This window comes from Alligator sinensis, unplaced genomic scaffold, assembly GCF_000455745.1.
Source record: "Alligator sinensis unplaced genomic scaffold, ASM45574v1 scaffold1102_1, whole genome shotgun sequence".
Taxonomy (NCBI): domain Eukaryota; kingdom Metazoa; phylum Chordata; order Crocodylia; family Alligatoridae; genus Alligator; species Alligator sinensis.
This window is the reverse complement of record NW_005842342.1, coordinates 1,360,820-1,383,328: the sequence shown is the minus strand read 5'-3', so window position 1 is coordinate 1,383,328 and position 22,509 is coordinate 1,360,820. Positions and strand designations below refer to the sequence as shown.

Below are 22,509 nucleotides of genomic sequence, written 5' to 3'. Positions count from 1 at the left end.
GCTTACCCCCTCCCTCTCTGCAGGGATGTTGATCTGCCCCCCCACAGTCCTTCCCTTCCCCCTCCCCTTCCAATTTACCAGCTGGAGGCAGCGCTCCAAGCTGCTGGCTCTGCTCCATGCTGCACAGGCATTTATTGGCCAAATTATTGGCCCCATAGGGCTGATATCCAATATAGACAATTTTCTTCGTATTGGTACTGATCCAATAAAAGACTGATGCATTGGTGCACCTCTTCTTCTGGTTATGATGTTAAAGCCTTTATAAAGTTCCTTAGAACTGGAGGCTTTGAGGGAAGAAAAATGAACTAATTGGGAAGTTGGAGGTGGGACAGCCTGAGTACTTGGATTGAAGTTTTATTTCTTGAACTTCTGCTGGGATTCAAATCAGTGTGGGACTGAAACTGCGTGGATGGATATACCATTAGTATTATCAAGATGATTCCATCTTGTTTAGTTTTGAGTTTGTGGGGGCAGGGGGATGAGAACTATCAAAGTGCATTGCATGATTACATCAGTACAATGGTACTACTGAAGTCTATTTGGATAAGCATCCATATTTTTGTTAGGTTCAGAACCACTGGGGGCAAGGGGGATATGGATAATATTGAAACTGCTATGGTAGAATCTAGAAAAGAATCAGAAGACTTCTTGTTGCCAAAAGAGAATGTATTTTTTAGTGAATGAATGGTCACTCACTTGAGTGTGTGTGTGTGTGTACTTGTCAAATAAAAAAATAGCCACTTGTCTCCTTGTATCATCCCTCACTGCTCTGGTCACAAGTGCAGATGCTTGCTTGCTTTTTCATCACTGGAGCCTGTTCCACCTTAAGACAGACTTCACAACAGTCATCTGTGCCTCTTTCTTGTTTGAGACTTGAGTACTGTAATTCAGGTGGAAGTTTCAAGTGATGCTGCACAGATCCAAACTGCTTTGGGGTGCTCTGATTGCTGATACAAATTGAAGAATCTGCACTCCTATTCATAAGTGGCCTATAGCTTGGTTATATGAACTTCCTCTTGTCCTGAAAGTTAAGGCAAACAGGGAAGTATTTATTTCTGCCCCCTGGGGAAAATCTCGTAACCTAAAGCAGTGCTTTCTCAGGTGACAGTTTCTATTGAATTCACCCCTCTAGTCTGTCAGAGCTTGACAGGTCACAGGCCACTCTGTAGCTTGTCACAATACAGTAGTACTCTGGGGGATTCATTCATCTCATCCATGTTTTTGTCATTCCATCACCTAATTACCAGGGTTCCAGGAACTACAGAAACCAGTGAACCTGTTGATGTAAAGTCATTTATAGTTACAGGATTGGAGAAAAATGTAAAATGTGTTTGAAAGGGGATGCTTTAAAGTGCATAGAATAATTGTTAGTGGAAACTGTATGCACGTTTTTTTGCTTTCAGGAGTTTCATAACAAATTTGTAGGGTGCTCTTTCCAGCTTTACTAGTTTAATTTTATGTTATGCTTGAAAGTTACTGCAAAAATAGCCTCTTCAAGGACACAAAAACTCACTGCAGCACACAGACTTCCAAGTATCTTGCAATATAAATATTATTGCTTCCTGGTTTTTTATTTTTGAAGACTTCAACTGCTCATTCTTTACCACATTCTTTTCCATCAGATTCATTCTGAATCGACCTGGGTGCTATAATTTCCAGAGATTTTTTTTTTCTGCTATCATAGTAACTTTTATCTCAAATCTGTTTGTTCTCTGGGCTAATCTATGCCTTTTCTTCAGTTATATGCTACTCCCTAGTATAAAGGCTCTGAAACCTAAAGAAGGTGAGAGGGCCAGCCTGTGTCTTTACCCTTCAGGTTACACAGTGCAATTGTCATGACAAGGAATACAAAAGTTGCAAAATGTTATATGATGAAACCTGTTGCTTATATGGGAGGTGAAAGAGGATGTGAGAATGATACTAGTAAGGAAAGAAAAGCGACAGGGCTGCTCTAACATGCATTATGGAGTGCTTGAAAAGTACAGGAAGAAAACTCGCAATGCTCATAGCTATGACCATTTTGTTGAATTAGTTGTTACATGTACAAGTACTTTGTGAATTCTAAATGTTGTTAAGCACTTGACTGAAATAAAACCAAAACGTCTGAACTTGATAACAAGGAAGAACTGCTGTCCATTTTAATTGTAATACATTTTTTAACCTTGTATGAAGTGAAAGGAAACAATCTTAGTTGCATGCTTAAATACAGTTTGATAATTGGTTTACTTCATAACAAGCTATCTTAATAGTGGTTCATCAGAAAAGGAATACGTTCCTGAGTGCATGCAAAACTTACTAAATTTACTATTTCATGGGCTAAATTTTAAAAATCTATTACTCGAACTTGAGTAATGTGAATTTGGAATAGCCAAAATATTGTGAGTTCAAGTCAAATTTAAAAAATAAACTTTGTCAGAATATATTGCAGTTCAGCGAATGTCACTCACTTTGTTGTGACTACAGGTTTAGTTTCTGATAACTTTTAAAAATAAATTCCCTGCATTCATTGTTTTTAAAGCCCCTTTAATGATTAAGAAAAATGATATTTAAGGATTAAGAAAAACTAGTTGAGATTTGGAAGAAATTATGGTCCGTTGGATATTGAGAACAAAAATAAACCAGAGCTGTCTGAGAATTAACGGCTGTCTATCAAAAACAGATCTTTTAAAATTGGATTCCAAGGGCCCTGTCTTTGTTGCCAACACTAATATGGGTGTCTCCTCTAATAGCAGAAGTACATCAGATTAGGTGGTGCTTTTTAGAAATGTCTGGCAATGAAATAGCCAGTTCATATTTAACTTTCCTGTTTTAGGAAAATGAGAATTAGGGGTGTGTACAGCTCAGTATCTTTTCCTCATGGTGTTCTAAAGAGAACTGAAGTCTTATCTCTTATGCTAGATAGGAAACACCTACATAACATTTTATATGAATTGTGTGGGCTAGGATTGAATTGTATTAATTTTAAAACCCTAACAATTCAAATCCATACATTCTTAAATAGGAATTTCATTAGAACTGCAACCATTTTTGGTCCTGTTGCATGCTACTTAGTTTATATTTATACTGTGGCAATATCCAGAGGCCCAAGCTGGAGTTGGCTTCATAGTACTAGACACGTATGAGAAAATCGCGTTATTTTTAACAAAATGAGTTGGTACTGAAGTTGCCTGTTTTGTATGCTTTGATTTACTGTCTTTTTGAAAATGTGCCCTTTCCCATTGCTGCATAAAAGACCCACACACAGAGACTAATGGTCTTCAGGGAAAATGATGATGCTAGTTATATAAGGAGCCTTCAGAGGAACAAAATGAGCAAACTAAGGTGGAGGGGAATCTCTTGTAATCTGTCATTTAATGTAATCATGCATCTCTTAAACAGTATTTAGTAGGTGTTCAGAAGAGAATGAATTTAACTGTGTCCTGTTTGTAAAAAAACATTAATAATAATAAAAAAATCCCCAAATTCTGTGTTTAATCCAGGATGAAAGTTTTTTTCCCCATTCCCTGCTGCAGCAGTGGGTTGGACAAATTTTTAAGATGACCCTTCCATAATTAGAGTCAATTCATGGAAAATCATTTCATTTCCATTCAGGAAGAGCACACACCAACTGCTGAAACTTCCTTAGCCTGACGAAGGGTTTTTGAACCCGAAAGCTTGCTTAATAACTATTCTCCAACCATTTGGGTTGGTCTAATAAAAGATATCAAATTCACCCAAGGAACCTTGTCTGCCTATGTGCTTAGACCAACACGGCTACAACCTAAACCCCTGGAAAATCATAACACATTTATAATTTTCCACATCACGTCTAATTGAGGGGGTCACTTTAAATTTTGAAGTAATCTTGGATTCAGATAAATGCAGTAGATTTTCCTCACTTTTTCACTTCAGATATGATAGTTTAAGATAATTTAAACAGTAATTTTTAGTTGTACAGGTCCTGTACCTTGATGTCAGAACATGCCAAGTATATTTAGCTAATTTTACCTAAAATAAATCTGTCAGGTAAACCTGACTTGATTCAGAGACAACATCCAGCCTTTTGACACCTAATTATGTTGCAAGTGGTAAACTTGATTATCATCCTTATCTGCAGTTGGCCCCTGACCCCCATTTAAGATAGTCCTCTGAAGAGGTAGAACAACTTGCTGCATCAGAGCCTGAGTTTTGCAGATGTTAACGTAGTCTGTCCCTGCTATTCAAAGGCCTGAGGCCTTTGAACTTGGGTATATGCAATATTTATGTATGGGGAAACTCCGGTCCCTGCCAGCAAGTGGGGTTCACCACCTAGTTTTAACTGTATGACTCTGCAGTATTCAAATATACTTATATGATATTATACTATGATTATATTATTATAGTATAATATATATTTATAGTATATAATATAATATATCTTTCCTTACCTTTTTAAGGTTGCATGATGGAATCCAGATTTTCCCAAGATAAGTTGCACCTTTTGGATCAGTATCGCTGAAGTTGTCTTCTGTTTGCTCAACACTAAATCGAGTCCCTTGACAAGTCTGCTCAAAAAACATATAAAATGGATCTCAAAGAAAGCTGCCCGAGTGTTAGCATTCCTAGCTCTGATGAACACAGAGAGAAGAAAAAGAGGTTTACTGTAAGTATACAAATATTTCTGTAGCCTGGATATCTAAGTTAATAACTTATGATGGTAGGGGTATCTTTTTGCCTTGTACGTTAGCAGGCTTAAATATTTGTGGATCTTTGCTTTTGCTTTATGGAAACTAGTGTTCTGCTCAATAACTGTGCTAAGTACTGGAAATAGGTCTTTGTCCATTTCTCTCCCTTAGCATTTGCTTTAAGGGTTCTTTCACTTTTAATAGAAATAATCCATATTTGCTTTTTTATGTATATTTTTAAAACAAACAAACCTGCAATATTTTCTTATATTTAGTAATCAAAGTATGAGGAAAGATTTTGCACTAGATCTTGGATCCAAACTGTGGTATTGTATTTTTTGTTTGTTTTTTTTAAAATAATAAAATAATTAAGAAGTAGTGAGTTGTACCTGGAAAAATCTTTCCCCTCTGGAGGTCTTTATTCTGTTGTTTTCAGTCTGATTATTCTTTTTTTCCTCCTCTCAACCACCCAGTCTCCCCAACTGGTGCATTTTATACTTGGTGCTAGTGCGTATGGGTTTGTTTTTTGCTTCTTTTTTTTTGTCAATATAGTCAATGGAAATGGATGTCCCTGGAGTGTGGTGGGATCTCGTATCAAAGGTGGTGCCTGGGCTAATTTATAGATATTTGTAAATTGAGGGTTTGGGTTTTTTTTGTTTGTTTTTTTCTTCTTTGCTGGCCTCTGGTAGACCACAGGAGTAGTCTCCATCATAGCTTTATCACTAGTTTTGTGAAAGTCTAGCTGCAACAGTGGCTTGTTTTGTAAGAGTGGAAATGGGAAGCGGAGTGGTTTTGATGGGGGGGGAGGGTGGCTGTCTTTGCTTGTTTCTCTAAGATATGAAGACGTCATCCTAATGTTTTTTTTTTAAATGTGATCCGATTCATTGGTTGTGTACCTTCTGCTTATTTTTTGAGATTGATTTGGTTGGCTTGTTCTGGAGAATAATCTTGTAACTTTTCAACACCTTGCTTTGTTTTCAGACTACAGTTAGCTCTTCCCTATTTACCTTTCCTTCAAAAGGAAAAGAATGTAACTTGATTATATTTGGTGTAAATATAATCAAATATACCATGATGTAACTTTTTGGGATGGAGGATAATGAAAGGAGGAGAAAGGCGGCTTTTGGATTAACATCTTGGGTTGTAGTTTTAATGGATGTGTAATTTTTTTTGTGTTATTAAGTCTCTTTCTCAAAGTTTGAGATTACAAAGAAGGCACTTTGTACTACCTAAATGTTGGTTCTCTGTTGTCAAGGCTAGGGCACTTTTTGCTTGAGACATTTGGCTGTTGCAAGTCAACCAGTAATTGCAGCTGCTGGACTTCCGGTGTAGGCAGGGCAGTGGCAACCAACCACAGTTCTAAAGCCCAGGATATGTAGACCTTCCTAAGGGAGGAAAAAAATGGCAGGGTATAACCTAGAAACCCTGCATTCCCACAAGTGGAGCAGCCCCAGTCCTAGCAATAGTAGGGGAACTTTTTTGGTAGAGGAATAAAGTATAAGCACAATCTAATTGGGGAGAAAGTTCCTGGGTATGGAAGCAAACTCAGTTTCGGCCTGTTTCATTTTATAGCGAGGAGTAATTAGCAGCTTGACAAAATTAAACTTTCACTGAAAACTTGTGAGCTTGTCATATATATTTTAGGATTCACTAACACTATCAGCCAGGAAGTGATGGTCACATTAATAGCAGCGGTAAAAGTTGCTCAACATTGTATCAGTTTATATAGTGTATTTCTTTTCCCCCTATAAATCCATATTGCAAGGTCTCTGGAGACCATTAGTATTGTTCCATGTGCCTGCAAGAGATTACTTCATATTTGGACAAATTGAAGAAAAAAATTGTTTTTGAACAGTCCCCTTGTAGTAAATGTTATTATTGCAAAAGCTGTGGGGAAAGATAACTATTTCCATGGTTGGGTGTGTGTTGCTTCTCTTGTAGTTCTTGGATGGCCAATGATGGGAAGATGACTAATCTGGAGCTGCTACTTCTGTGGAATGGAGAAAACCAGAATACGAGTCTAACAACTTTGCTAACACAGTCAATGGAAATGGATGTCCACAGTGTGTGGTGGGATATTGCATCAAAGGTGGTGCCAGTTGATAATACTGAATCCTGAGCTAATTCACACATTTATCACTTAAGGGTTTTTGGTGTGTTTTGCTGGCCTCTGGTAGACTAGGGGAGTAGTCTCCCTCATAGCTTTAACGCTACTTTTGTGAAAATGTCCAGCTGCAAGCGGCTTATTTTGTAAGAATGGACAGCAAAAACAGAGGAGAATGCCATTTTTAAAACAGCTGCCTCCTTGGTCTGGCCAGTTCTCAGAAGCGTAAACTTCAGCTCAGTTTCTTGGGTGGTCTTCTGCTTTGTCTAAGCAGATGTGCTTCAGCTACAGGAAATTCCAAATAAAGGAAAGTAGTTTATACCTGAGAGATTGCTCTTATACCTGAGAGATATAATTGGTGTGATTATATAAGGCTTATGTCTTCACCTGAGTCTTGGTGTAGGAGGCTTTCAATCTTGGCTTTCCCTTCCTAATTTGGGGCAGAGAAGGGATAGTCTGTCAGTCTCCCTGGATCTCCTGGTTGATACTTGGTCCAAGGATCTTCCAATTTTGAGTTCTCCACGCAGCTCGGAAGGAAAAAGGGAGCAGTCACTGAATTTGGGCACGGCTTCACATTCATAGGATCTTCAGACTACCTTAGTAGCACTGGACCTGGTAGGTTTCTGCTTTCCTTTACCTTTTCCTCTCCTCTTTTGGCCAGGAGGATTGGAGCTGCATATTTCTTCTAGAATCTCTGTTATCTCTACCTTCAGTTTTTTAAAGCAGTGGTAAGCCCGAGTGGGCATCCTCCCTTTCTTTGCGATGGAGTTGGTGGTTTGCCTGGTTTTCTTGGATAGTAACAAATTGTTTTAATGGGGAGTATAGAGGTTCCACTCACACTTCTGTTCATGGTTCTTCAACACTTATGGCAGTGTAAATTTAGAATCAGAGATACTATGTAACTTTCATAGTTTCATAGTTTTAGGGTCGGAAGGGACCTAATAGATCTTCTAGCCCGACCCCCCGCCAGGGCGGGAGAACCACAAACCGCCCTGACTGTGAAGTAGTTTTTTCGGATGTCCAATCTGTACCTCCTCTCCATCAACTTGTGCCCATTATTCCTTGTTATGCCAGCAGGGGCTAGGGGAAACAGCGTCTCCCCCAAACCCTTCTGGTTCCCCCTAGTGAGTTTATAGACGGTCACCAGGTCCCCCCTCAGCCTTCTCTTGTGGAGGCTGAATAGGTTCAAGTCCCGCAGTCTCTCACTGTAGGGTCTGCCCTGTTGTCCCCGGATCATGCGGGTGGCCCTCCTCTGGACCCTCTCCATGTTGTCCACATCCCTCCTGAAATGGGGCGCACAGAACTGGACACAATACTCCAGCTGCGGCCTGACCAGCGTCGCATAGAGGGGGAGGATCACCTCCCTGGCTCTACTCGAGATGCACCTGTGGATGCACGACAAGGTCCGGTTAGCCCTGCCAACCATGACCTCGCATTGTCGGCCCATGTTCATCTTGGAGTCAATAATGACACCAAGATCCCTTTCCGCCTCCGTGCTCTCAAGTAGGGAGTTCCCCATCGTATAAGTGTGCTGCTGGTTCCTACTACCCAAGTGCAGCACCCTGCACTTGTCCGTATTGAAACGCATCCTGTTCCTGTCTGCCCACCCCTGTAACCTATCCAGATCCTTCTGCAATCTCTCTCTCCCTGCTAGCGTGCTCACCTCCCCCCAAATTTTGGTGTCATCAGCGAATTTAAACAGGTTGCTCTCCACCCCAACATCAAGATCGCTGATGAAGACATTGAACAGCGCAGGGCCCAGGACCGAGCCCTGAGGGACTCCACTACCCACCTCCCCCCAAGTCGAATATGATCCATCCACCACCACCCTCTGAGTGCGACCCTTCAGCCAATCTGCAATCCATCTGACCGTGTAGGCGTCTATGCCACAGTCGCCTAGTTTATTAATTAGGATGGGGTGAGAGACGGTGTCAAAGGCCTTGCTGAAGTCCAGAAAGACTACATCCACCGCGACACCTGCGTCCATGGCCTTTGTGACCTGATCATAAAAGGCAATCAGGTTGGTCTGACATGATCTCCCCCTAATAAATCCATGCTGATTGCCCCTGAGCATCATTTCTGATGCCGGCCCATCACAAATGTGCTCCTTGATGATCTTCTCAAAGAGTTTCCCCAGGATTGAGGTAAGACTGACGGGCCTATAATTGCCCGGGTCCTCCCTTTTCCCTTTTTTGAAGATGGGGACCACATTAGCTACCTTCCAATCGTCTGGCACCTGGCCCAAGCACCACGATCGCTCGTAGAGCCGTGCCAGGGGCCCTGCAATAACCCCAGCCAGCTCCCTCAGCACCCTGGGGTGGAGAGCATCCGGACCCGCTGACTTGAACGCGTCCAGCCCCTCCAGAAGCTCTCTAACCCGGTCCTCCCCAACCTGAGGTCTGAAGGCGATCCCCTCGCGTCTGGCTTCTATCACAGCAGGGAAGTCCCGGTCCCTGCACAAGAAAACGGAGGTGAAGAATTGGTTAAAGAGGTCCGCTTTATCCTCTGACGCAACCACCAGATTGCCCCGCATATCCTGCAGGGGCCCCACATTACCCGGCGCCTTCTTCATCCTCCCAATATATTTGAAAAAGGACTTTTTGTTATCCTTAATCCTGGACGCTAATCCGAGCTCTATATCCGCCTTGGCCTTCCTAACAGCCCGCCTGCAGGCCCGAGCAGAGGAGGTATACTCCTCTTTGGAGATTACACCCCCCTTCCACCGGGCGTACGCCGCCTTTTTGGCAAGCAGGCATTCCCGGACACCCTTGGTGAGCCAGGGGGGCTTCCGGACACTCCTGCCCCCTTTGCTTCTTGTCGGGATGGACACCCCTTGGGCCCCGAGTATCGTTTCCTTAAGGAACGACCACTCCTCTTAGACGCTGAGTTCCTCTGCCCTCAAGGACCCCAGTTCCTCTCCCACTAATCTCCTCACTTTAGGAAAATACTGTAATAAACACTAGGACTAAAAGACCTGGGTCGTTAAGACAGTTGCTGCTCTTTGTGGGCATCCATGTCATCTTTTTATAAATTAAATTGAACAGGCTCCCTCTTAAATCCTCCTTCCTTCCTTAAACCAACTAAATCTAGTTTGGCATCTTGCCCTTTCTCTTACCTACCCTGTCTCGCAGGTCATTCCCCTGATTGTTAAAAATCCTTTTCTAATTTCCATCCAAAATCTGTTAGTTACCAATTTCTCTCATGTCTTTGAGCTTGGTAGCTCTCTTCCCCCCCCCCTCCCCCTCCCCTGGTGTTTGAATCTTTATTTAAAGCAGTTGTAGCTCTTCTCAGCATTGATTTAGCTATGCTTAACAAACAAAGCTCTTAAAGTTTGTAGTATGAGATTAAATTATATTCCCTTCACCCTAGCAATTCTTTTCCACGCATGTTCCAGTTCTTAAATTTGTCTGTCTTGACCAGGGATGGCTGGAATTGTATGCAGTATTCTAGAGGCAGTTCTTATCGGTGCAATGGCATAAATACTTCCCTAAGTAGCTCTACTGGAAACATCTCACCCAGTATATCTCAGTATCACATTCATCTTTCATGACTGTGTCACATGGGTAGCTCACTCATCCTGTGATCAGTTCAAGTGATCCTCTTCAGTCAGTTCCTACTGTGTAGCAGAAATTTTTCTTAGACTGTGGGTATGACTTTGAGCTTCGTACTACTGAATTTCATCCTTTTAACTACCATCTTCAAGGTCATCCTGTTCTTCCTACTAAAGACCTCCAGTGGTGGCAGCTTCACAGGGGCCTGGCAGTGGTTGTCAACCAGGGGTATGCATACCACTAGGGGTACTTAAAGGGGTCGTAGCGGGTATGTAGAACTTGGTATGTGTGTGTGCGCAGCAGCAGCACAGCACATGGGTGGCCAGGAGTGCAGCCTTGCTATGTGGAGAGCAGCCAGGTTCAGCTGGTAAGTTTGTTGTGGGAAGAGGGAGTGGGGCTGGGGCAAGGGCTGCCCAGCTGGGGTGGAGTGCAGGACTGAGCCGCGGGTGGGGGGGTGGTAGCAACTCCTGCCATTATGTGCATCCTGGGAGGACATGGTGAGGGGGGGCGTGTGCCCCTGGATCTGCGCGTGGGGTGGGGTGGGGTGAGCTGGGGCCAGGGCCACACTGGGCCCTTCCCAGTGGGGGGCTGGGGAATTGGGGGGGCTACAGAGAATTCTGGAGTGGCTGCAGTCCCCTGTCCCATTCCCCCATAGCCCTGCTCCTGTAGGCCCCCATGGTGAGGGAGGGAGTAAAGCTAGAACTAGGGCTGGAGTAGGGGTAGATGCTGCCCAACTAGGGCAGAGTGCGTGACAAACCCGCAAATGGCTCATGTGGGGCTGGCAGCTCCTGCCACTGCACACAACCTGGGAGGGCGTGGTGGGGGTGCATGCCCCTGGATCTGTACGTGGAGCACGGCAGGCTGCAGGCTGCTGCAGGCTGGGGCTGGGGCAGCACTGGGCTGTTTCTAGTGAGCACCTGGGCCAGACTGCGCTGGGAGGCGGGGTTGAGGGCGCTACAGTGAATTTTGGGGAGGCTGCAGCCCCTCCTGTAGCCCGGCCCAGCCCACACCATGAAGAGCCTGGCGCAGCCCCAGCCCAGTCCTGGGGTGCACACAACGGTGGGACCCCCTCCCTGCACCTCCTGGATGAGCTGTTTGTGGCTCTGTTCCATGCCCTGCCCCCACTCCGGCTGAGCAGCGCCTACCCCTGCCCCACTCCTTCCCTCACTGCAGGGCCTCGATCTGCGGCCCGCCCCCCGCTTTAAAAACCAGACAAAAATATAAAGGGGTACATGAGGTGAAACTGAGACAGAAGGGGTACACTTGTTAAAAAAGGTTTAAAAAAAACTTGCTCTAAAGATGCTACTACTTATGTAAAAGTCCATAAATAAGATTGGTCCTTGAGGAACTTCAATATTAACTATGCTTTTAGTGGAACTCTTTTTTTTTTTTTCTCTAGCTTCTCCTTTTTTTTTCATGTGCATCAGAAAATGTTTTGGTAAAGTCCGGGTAGGTCAGACAACCTGAAGGGTGGTTCCAAAGCAGCGTTCCCTCTCAGCTGTGTGGTGTGCGTGGCCGCACAGGCGTGCCTGGCAGCATGGCATGAACGCAGCTGCACACACCACACAGCTTAGAGGGAATGCTGTTCCAAAGAGGATGGAGCTAGACTGTTCTTAGTGGCAGCAGATAACAGAACAAAGAGCAAAGGTGGCAAGCTGCAGCAAGGGAAGTTTAGGTTCAATATGAAGAAAAACTTTCTCGCTAGGAGTGTAGTAAAACAGTGGAACCAGTTACCCAGAGAGATTGTGGAACTCCATCCTTGGAGGTTTTTAAAACCTGGCTAGACAGAGCCTTGACTGGGATGATCTAGTTGGGGATGGTCCTTCTTTGAGTATGGGATTGGTCTAGATGACCTCCTGAAGTCCCTTCCAACCCTAATTTTCTATGATTCAATAACATTTGTCAAGCCTGGGGTACTGAATTTGAGCTGCAGGCTGGTATGTCAATCTTAGGAGAGCCAGTACTTCAGTCTGTTCTGCATCTGAGACTCCTTGCTCCTTTCCTGGGTGATTGCTAGTTATTTCTGGTGAATCCACACTGAAAAATGTTCAAAGAAGAAAGAGAAGGTAACTTTTTTCTAGGCATTATGGCTCACTATGTGGCTGATACACACAGCCTTTGTTTTTCAGTCCTCTGCTTTCATGGGCTTTTAATAGGGTGCTGCAGTCACCCTTATTTATTCCTTATATGGGAGCATGCCCTGCCCCAAAAGGTATTGCTACTTGGAAAAGATGCCAAGCTTGGGTGCTTGGGGCCCATTCATACGTAGAGTGAGATGCACACTGACTTTACAACAGTGGCCAACCTTTTTGGCTGGCAGGCCACAAATTAAGTCCCAACTCTCCCCTAGTATCACTCTGATCTCTGTCTCCCAGAGGCATACCTGACAGAGTTTGCATCCTGGAGCACCAGAATGGAGGTGCATGGGGTTGTGTGCCACACACAGCAGCTGCTCAGGCCACTTGTCACAGGCTGGCCACTTCTGAAAGAGGAAGCTTAATTAGGAGGTGTTCTGTAAAGTTTGTTTCTCACCCATCCAGGCCTAGTTGCGCTGGGTCATGTCTGCTAATGCCTTGGATTCCTTCACAGAGCAATAGCAGTGCCCTGTGTCCTCAACTTAGTCCCCAATTCTCAAACAGTGTCCCTACTCCTGCCCCTTTTCTCTATCATTTGTTGTCCCCACATCCTCTTGATCCACAGTTTAGGTCCCCTCCTTTTATTGAAGGGCCACACAGTTTGCTAATCCCTCAACATGTTGAATAGGCTTGTTACATGTTGGCCTTTTGTTCTCTCTTTTCACGTGTGTGGGTAGTTTTGTTGTTGTCTTTAGCACAGTTAAGGGTGGGCCTAGTATTATGGAAATGTTGTGGAGTCATAAACTCATGACAGATAACATGAGTTGACAATCAGAAACCCAATATTCATTTAGTTTATGCCTTAGTATGTTTAATACTTCAAAATGTCAGAGCAATAATCCCAAATCTGCTCTCTCAAAGAAAAAAATTAAACACAATAAAATCCATTCTATTACAATACTGGTAAGTTAGCTAGAGACTATGCAAAATACATATCCTTCTGGCCTAGTTTAGTATATAAATCTCAGTTAATTATTTCAGAAGTGTGCCTCTGCTTTGTTTCTCTCCACATTTTTCTATACTGACATTTTATCAACATATGCTGAACCTTTTCCTTTTAAATAGTCACCAGATGAAGCACTAAATGAAATACTTGAAAGGTACTGAAGACAGTGCATGGTTCTGAAAACAGAATCCTTTATATTTATGCTAAACCCTGATTTATTTTTTAAATTAATATATACAGTTTTAAATAACACTGAGCCAACAGAATTCATCCATTTTTCCCCTCTAAAGTTTAAAATTTTAATGTTTCAAAAAGACCATGACAGTATATTTGCAAACCTAACTGCTAAAATGTATATCTATACGACTGAATGTGTGTTCCTATAAGGATCTCAACTAATAACAAATATTGGAAACTGAAATCTTCTCTGCATTAACTTCTAAAGCATGTTAAGGTTACTATTAGTTTTATTTAAACATATCTTCAATATTATGAAATTTTAAAGCACTTTGTGCAGCAACTTCAGTAGGAAAAGACTGGGAATCATGCCTTATTAACTTTTACAGTGCATAAGTCAATTATTTCATAAGATCAGGCAATTCTTAAATGCAGAATGCTCTCAAATCCTTTTAACATAAATGGAAATTGAATATTACTTGGAGTCTCAAGAAGTGCTCAGCTCTCTGCAAAAATCCCATTAATTGAACAATGAAGTAGTGAAAGATTCCTCTGTCTTAAATCTTGTGAAGGAATTGTCGAGGGATTATCAAGAACATTAGGATTTGAGGAAGTCCTAAAGAATTACTGTTCCCAAAATGACTGCTCATCACCAAGTACCTCTGAAAAGAATTTCAAGAAATAGCTAACATGCCAAATGTTAATAGAACTACAGACTTTTGCCATAGTTTTTGTTCTACAAGCTTTACCATTAAAGCTACTAAGTTTTTTCACTAAGTTAAAAGAAGTACTGGAACCTAGGTTGTCTTTTACTCTATTTGCTCTATGAGGACTAGGATCTTGCAATCTGCTGCCAGAATTGATGAAGTGATAATGCTCAGCTGGATGCTGGATAAAGTGAGAGTTGAACTTGTGACGCAGCTAGTTCCCACAATGGAAAAACGTTGAGGGAATATCGAGTGAAATGTTGGGGATGTGTCAGATGATGAGATGCATCACTATGGAGTAGTTGCTTCTCTTGTCTTTCTCAGTGATTAGCACCCTGACCTATAATGTGTTAATCCTAGGCTAATCGTCATCTGGCAAACTTAACTTTTTAGTTCACTTGGCGTAATCTTATCGTTCGGCACCACATATTTTTACTTCAGATCCATCTCTTATTCCCCACCTGCCGCTTGGCTCCTAGCCCAGTCCTGCTTTGCCTCTCACCACCTCCCTGATCTACTTCTCACCTGCTTCTCAACCTGCTGCTCTGCTTCCCACTTGGTCCTACCGCTTTGCTCCCTGCCTGATTCTTCTACTCTTCATCCCGCCCATGCCTGATCTGCCACGTGCCACAAAAAATGGCTATGCATGCCACTTCTGGCATGTATACTGTGGGCTGGCTATACAGCTTCTTTAAGAAACAGAGTTGCTGTAGGGCAAGCCACTCTTCTTTCTTCTAAATGTGCTTACTAGAAATAAATAGCCTTTGGTGAGGGTCATCTTCAGTAAATGTGTGGTTTAATTTTACATTGAAAGCTTGCTTTTTTTAAATCTGCTTGCACATTTTCCTCATAGGTTTTACCTTAAGAGAAGCACTCTAGGATGTGAGGCCACCCTTGGTCTTCCACTGTTATTTTAAGGCTTTGGAGCTTTGCATGATTTTTTTAGTTTTACAGTGGGCCTATACCAGAGTAAGCCTGAAGGAATATTACGTTTAAAGATACCTTGCTGAATGAGACAAAATCTTAGTGTTTAACAGCTTTATTAATTTCTGTTTAAACAACGCTTCTAAAAAGACTGTTTCTGCATCCTATAAAAATGAAATGTGTGTCCTGTGATCTTTCTGACTGGATGTTTATATGAAATGAGCATAAATTTAGTGAGGAATCGGCCCAACTTCTCCCTTATTTCCCCTTCCCACTCACCCCCGTCTTCCCTTTGAAAAACAAACTCTATTTTTCTGGCATTTACTTTGCCTTCATGTTCCCACAGGTTTACAAAGTGTTGGTCTCAGTTGGCAGAAATGAATGGTTTGTCTTCAGGCGATATGCTGAGTTTGATAAACTCTACAATACGGTGAGTAAGATGCATTCTAAAGAGTCATGCTAAAATAACACAAAGGAATGCTTGTTTGCAAGATTATGGTTTTATTATAGTTTTGAATTCCTTTCTTCATATTGTGTAGACTTGCTTGACACAGCTTATCACAGAAAGCTGTCTAAAAATGTTTTTCTATTTAGTTTTTAACGGAAGGAGAATTTTAGTTTGTTCTAATGTGTATGTACATAGAACTGAGTAGTTCAGACTTCACAATATTTTAAATCAGTTGGAAGAGGACAGGGTGCAAAAAATAAACACTTCAATGTATTTTGAAAGAAATAGATGTAACTGGCTCTTGGCTTGTACTGCCTTGAAAACTTTTATTCCATAAAATTAAAATTTATGTAGGTCATTGTGGTGCAGCTGCAGTTAGTTGCCCTGATTTTTTTGGACACAAAGGCTAATATAAGGCCCTGAAGCTCACTGGACCTCTTTTGGTTTGTTGCCTGCTAAGGCTGATGTCATGCTTGCTGAGGGAGGGGTGCAGCAGTATAGGGATGCAGCTGGGCACCCAGGGCACAAGGCAGCAGCAACTTCTGGTTCCCAGTGCAATCACAATTGTAATCATGTGGCTGCAAGGAGCAGCTGCTTTTTTAAAGGCCCCCCCCCCCCCCCCCAAACACACACACTCCCCCAGTTGGCACCCAGGGCAGTTGCCCATATTTTGCCCTTGTTACTTCACTGGGAGGGGGGACAGTAGCAGGCAGAGCTGTCCCAAACCTGTGCCAGTTCTGCAGCTAGGCTAGGGACAGACATTCAAAAAGTGAGAGTCTGAATTGATTCAACCTTTGCAGGTTAGTCTAACCTGGCAAGGCTGAACCGGTTTGTGACTGCACAGACATGCAGACACATGCCTGTAGTTGCTCAGGCCAGGAGCCGTGGGAGCTAGAGCACCCCCTCGGCTGCAGGGAAGGTGTCCTGGGTGGGCGGGGATGGCCTGTCCGGCTGAATTGGCCAGAGAGGGGTTTCATTCCCCCTTCCCTGTCCCATCAGCAGGGACCGGAGCTGGGTCTGCCAGGTACCCCCCACTTGCTGCTGCAGCTGCAAGCCAGCATGGCCCCTGAGGGGGCAGGGAGGGGGGTTATTTACCCCTCCCTCTACCCCAACTGCCCCCAGGGGACTGCAGCCAGGTCTGCCAGCCCCGACTGCCACCAAGCGGCAGACTAAGCCTCTTCCTGTCCCCTCCACGGGATGCCGGAGGGAGTGAAAATAACCCCAGTTCCTGTCCCCACCCCAGGGGCCCTGCAGGCTGGCATCTGGCTCCACCAGATCGGGGCTGCCTGGGGAGCAGGCTTCCTGGGCCAGCTTGAGAAGTGGCAGCCAGCCCCTGATCCCGGCAGCCACCATTGCTGTACCCCCTGCCCTGTACAGCATCCGGGGCTGCAGCCTAACAAGCAGCTGCAGGCTGGCTGCTGGCCTGGGTGGGGGTCTGTTGCATCTGATTTGTTTGCAGCTGCCACTGCTGCGCTGCTCTGGGGGGGGGGGGGGCTGCTGCCCTGTGCGTGGAGCTCTGGCTCCAGCTCCCGGACTCCGTGGAAAGCAGAAGGCACCTGAGTGGAAGACTTCAGTCCTGGGACTGCCGCTGGAGTTCCACGTGCGGGGCTGAAGATCCCCCACTGCTGCCTCCGGGAGTGGCTCAGGAGCAGGAGGAATGGGAGGGAGGGTCACCGTAGAAGGCAAGAGGAAACTGGCTTGTCCTGGCAGGGCTTTCTCCCCTCGCCTCCAGCTACGGCTTCTGCGGTAGGTGGGGGAGCTTCAGCAATATGGCTTGTGCCCTTCATTTTGAGCTTCAGCTGCAGCCTCCGGACTCAAGCTTTCCACCCAGGCACCTTCTACCTTCCAAGGTGTCTGGGAGCTGGAGCCGGAGCTCCACGCACGGGGCAGAAGCCTTCTGCCCCTCTACCCAGAGTGGCGTAGCAGTGGCAGCAGCAGCTGCAGACAAGGGGAACAGAGCAGCCCCCTGCCCCGGCTATCCCACAGCTATTTGTTAAACTGCAACCCTGGGTGCTGTGTAGTGCAGGGGGCACAACGGTGGCAGCTGCTGGCCTTGGGCCTGCCACCAACTCTAAGCTGGCCCAGGAAGCCCACTCCCCAACCAGCCCCCACCTGGCAGGGCCAGACGCTGGCCAGCAGGACCTCTTGGTGGGGGCAGGGACAGGCGTTATTCCTCTTCCCTCTGCCGGGAACCAGAGGTAACAGGAGGGGGCTTATCCTGCCACTTGGCGGTGGTCAGGGCAGGCAGACCTGGCTGCGGTCCCCTGGGGGCAGTGAGGGTAGAGGGGAGAATAACTCCCCCCTCCCTGCCCCCTCAGGGGCCATGCTGGGCTGCAGCTGCAGCAGTGAGAGGGGAGTGCCTGGCAGACCTGGCTTGGGTCCCTGCTAGTGGGACTGGAAGGGAGGAATGAAACCCCTCTCTGTCCAGACCCCTGACCCTGCCTGTCCCTGTTCTGGCTGGGGAGCAGAGGGGCTGGGCACAGAGCCCAGCCCCGAGAGCATGCCAAGATTCCAGGGGATTGTGGTTTAAGTTAAGCGAGGAAGGGGTCTGGAACAGACATTGCATAAACTGGTTTGACTCAAATCAGTTAAGTCTGATACTACATTCAACCAGGTTGATCTCCAAGCGGTTTCTGCCATTTTGAAACTGGTTTATGTGCACTGAACATCTGCTCTGTTACAGGTTTAAACCAGTTTCTGATCACTTAAACAGTTCGTGTGTAATGTCTGTCCCTAGCCTTAGAGGCGTTGCTACTGATGTTTACTCTGGGGATGACCTGCAGCCACCGTTGCCTGATCCAGTGGAAGAATTAACCTTTTGATCAGTAGTAGTATAGGCTTCTGAATCTGCCTAGTTCTAACATCCCAGGTGAAAAGCAGCCTAATCCTTCTCTCTGCCCACTCCCAGTGTTTTTTTTTAGGTTAGGGGTTGGCTAGTTCCTAGGGCCAACCCACACACTGCCTGCCTCTGATCTGAACTGGGTCCTTCCAGCCCACAACCTGAAAAGGTTCCTGACTCCTGCCTTTAAATGACTAAAGTTTGCCTGGGACATCATGTTGTCCTGTGTGTATCCTGTCAGTGGTTTCAGAACGTTAATTGTACCTCATGCAGTTCTCTCCCTCTCCCTCCCCCCCCCCCCCCCCTTTCTTCCCAAGTGTCTTCCCCCCCCCCCCCCCCCCCCCCCCCCCTTTGGATTACCACATAATGTCACTGTTTTCATGAAACAGATGTGACACCAGCCTTTCTAGTACAGAGAGGAGTTCTTGAAGTTGGCCATGGAAGAAAGTGCATCTTCCCTCATTTCTCTTCCCTGACCCTGAAAGTGGCTAATTACCAGGAGGCAGCCAGAGCTTCTACAGGACCTTGCAAATTATGTAGTGTGCTGAATACAGGAGATTCTGAAACCTTATGGAACAACTGGAAAAGATTAGCTGTTAAATTGGAGAAACATTGAAAGGAATATGGATTAGTTTTTTTCTAAAAAAAGGATTAGTTTTTTTCAGCATCTAAAACTTGTCTCCTAAACAAACAAGTTTAGTTTATTAATAAGATAAAGAAACAAATTCCTTTTTTCAGTGGAGCATTTTATGTCTAATCTATGACATTTTCATATTTCCACTATCATTTGGCCATATAAATATATTTGTGCTATATATAATATAGCACAAATGTATTCCATATTACCGTTCCACAGTTCTCTCTCATTGTAGTTTTCAAACCAGTTCATTTGACACCTGTGGACAGCACCCTTCCATTTTGCATTCTGTATGGATGAGTTAGTTTGTTCTTTGTTAACTCGGAAGTAATATGCGAATTGCAACCTTCATGCCTAGCATCTTACTTCTCCAGATTTTAAGAGATGCCAGCATGGGTGTTAGTGCCTCCTGAGTTTGGGGGGTCACCAGCAGGGCACGACTGGGGCAGGGGTCCCCCAGCGGCCAGTCGCCAAATGTGCTAGTACCAGAGCTCTCGGGGTGGGGGGGCATGTGCCCCACCCTACACGTTGCCTATGGATGCCAGGAGACTGGTTTGCTTTAGTGAAACCTAGCAGATGTAACTCTAGGTTTACATGCTCTTCAACGCAAAAAAGAAATGACAGAAAAGTCTGAGAGTAAGCATGGCATTGCAATCTGGCTGAGGAAAACTGTGGGGTCATTTGAGTATTGTTTGGAGGGCAAGGCATTCCCTTTGAGCAAGGTAGTCATTTCTGTGAATTGTTTGGCTTTTTGCAGTCACAATCTTCAAGTAGGTATTTGGAGCCTGTGTTAGTTTAGTTCAGGAGCAGTGCACTGAGTTTCTCCATTCGTGTTTGTCTAGCCCTGTGCTTTTCAACTGGGGTGCCATGAGACCCTGTCTGGGGTGCTGTGGTGCTGCTGCTGCCATTTGAAACTGTCCTGTGTGCCTCCATTTCCAGGAGATGTGTGTGGAGCTGGACTGGGAAACCAGCTGTGGCAGAAACAGGACACTTTTGGCTGCATTAGATTTATCAGACAAACTTCCCAGTCCTGGAAACAGAGGTGTACAGGACTGTATCCCCCTGGCAGCAGCAGTGGCAAAGCAGGCTGGAGAGAGACAGTTGAAACCACTAAAATATGCAGGTGGCATTGGGTCTCATGTGAAGCCTAAATTTTTAGTGACTAGGTGAGTGATCATTCTGGTTGCTCTGCATCTGGGGGTAAGGGCTGGGGAAGAGGGAGGGAGGAGGACAGCAGGAGAAAATGAGCCTGTATGGTGTGTGTCTCTTTTTCTTTTGATTAGCCTTCTCACTTTAGTTGTCAATAACTGCATGCTGCTTTTACAATGATAAAATTGCCACTGCAAATCCTTGTTGCAGAAATTGTTCATAGTAGTTTATTGAGGTAAGACATATGACTTCTGTGGTAGGGAGCTGCAGAAGCTCTTTTGAATTCTAGTTCATGATAGATGATCCTACTTACAGATAGTCAGATGAGTGCAGCTGAATACTAATGTAAGTTAGGACAGGTGGAATTCAGAATAATTCTAGAACACTTGATTAACATTTTTTTTCAAGGGCATCTACTTGACATGGCGCTTAAAATGCTTATGGTTGCTGGTGGGCTTTCCTTACTAGAACTCCAAAGCTTGTTAATACCTAAAGCAGTAGTCCTCAACTGCTGTGCTGCTACATTCAGAAAGGTTATGGATGGGTGCCTTGAATCTAAAACCGTTGAGAACTACTGATTTATCTGCTGAGTAAAAAGAAATATGCAATCTGGGTAAAAAGAAACAGTATGACGATCATGGCAATAATATGAAAAGTAGGTAAATGTTAAGTCCTGCTTGCATGGTAAATAGGGCTTGGATAACTTAAATGAAGAACAGCTTTTTTCCTTCTACAATCCCCTATTCACTAATCTGAGCAAAAATTGTTTTGAGGAGCAAAATAAGATGCTAGTAATCTAGGGCCCATACTTTCCAAAAACTAGAGAGCTAAAATATGTTTGATACAAGTAATAACGCTAGATATTTGCTTGTCCAGGCAAAACCAAAGTGCCTGTCTGGGTAACGTTTGTTTGTTTGTCTGTCTGTCTGTCTGTCTGTTTTTGTTGTTTTTTTTCAATAGCTAAAGAAGCAATTTCCCACTATGAACCTTAAAATTCCAGCTAAAAGAATATTTGGTGATAATTTTGATCCAGGTATGTTGCAACATGATAATCATTCATTTTATTTATTTGGGGATGTGATAATTATCTTGAACAGAATACAAAGCTGCCTTAGAGGAATGCAACTAGTCAGATAGATACTGCATACATTGAAATCCAGGCAACTTCTCTTGCGAAAGGAGTACGTTGGTAACTCTCTTGCTTCAAACTATGCAAGTTGCATTAAATGTATTTAAGGGAACAGGTTGTAGCTGAGCTGACCTCATCTTTAATATGGAGACACTCACAAAAGATGCTAAAGCTAGGGTGCAATGCAATGCTTTGTTGTGACCCAAGCATGCTTTCGTTCTGCATTTCACTACTGGCTGCTAGTTAAGGTAATATTGCTGAAATGCCTCTATCTTCTTGCCAGAATCTCCTATAGATTGTGTAATGATCTGAGGCATGCTGTGACCATAGAAACAGATCTCTGTACAGTATACAGCAGTTTTGCTGACAGAATTCATTTATTCTCCTGTTGTGAAGGTATACCTAAAGAGTCCCCATAATCTTGTCATAAACTGAAAACAACAGGGTTACTTTTTTCATTACTAAGTTTGTAATTATGAAGTTGGGGTTTTCAAAGCTTTTGAAAAGTCCCAAATCTAATAGTAGGCCATGCACTATAGTTTGTGTATACAAAAAGCAAAATTATCCCTCGTTACTGGCCTCAACAACTAATACCAATGCACACCTCTGTGTAAAACTTTACTTTCCCTGCCATGTTTTATTCTGTTATCCTGAGTAAACGGTGGGTGATATCAGCCATGCATGGGCCGATTCAAGATTCTGGTGATGGGGGTGCAGCCACACTCTTTGGCTGTGTGATGTGTGGTCTGTGGAAGAGTTCATTCCCCATGAACCACACAACCCATACCACACTACATGGTGGTCTGACCACAGCCCCATCACTGTGATCCTAGTTGTCAGTGATCTCTGCGCTCACCAGCATGTCTTCAAAGCTTCTGGTTGAATCTCTGCTTGTAGTGTGAACTCTATGAATCTTCCCAGAGTCTCTGCTTTCAAGTGGCTTTGGAGCCTGCCATTGCTTGATCTTCCTTCGGACCCTGAATTCAGCAGCAGGGGAAAGGAGGGGATGGCAGCTGCATATAGCTTCTGGGATCTGAAAGCGAAGGCTGACCATTGTACTGCTGCCACTATTCCTCTTCAATTCCCCCTGAATTCAGCAGCAGGGGAAAGGAAAGGAGGG

At 44.3% G+C, this 22,509-nt stretch overlaps 1 protein-coding gene across 11 annotated transcripts in view; it reads left to right on the top strand.

The window, feature by feature from the left end:
• LOC102368712 (serine/threonine-protein kinase Sgk3) overlaps positions 1 to 22,509 on the top strand; it is a 99,588-nt gene that overhangs the window by 42,202 nt on the left and 34,877 nt on the right. For all 11 annotated transcript variants that reach the window (XM_006028816.3, XM_025210216.1, XM_025210215.1 and 8 more), the window contains 3 exons: positions 4,416 to 4,621; positions 15,534 to 15,617; positions 21,221 to 21,293. In XM_006028816.3, coding sequence (XP_006028878.1) covers positions 4,544 to 4,621; positions 15,534 to 15,617; positions 21,221 to 21,293 — 235 coding nt within the window. In that variant the 5' untranslated portion in view covers positions 4,416 to 4,543. The remainder of the gene's footprint in view (positions 1 to 4,415; positions 4,622 to 15,533; positions 15,618 to 21,220; positions 21,294 to 22,509) is intronic.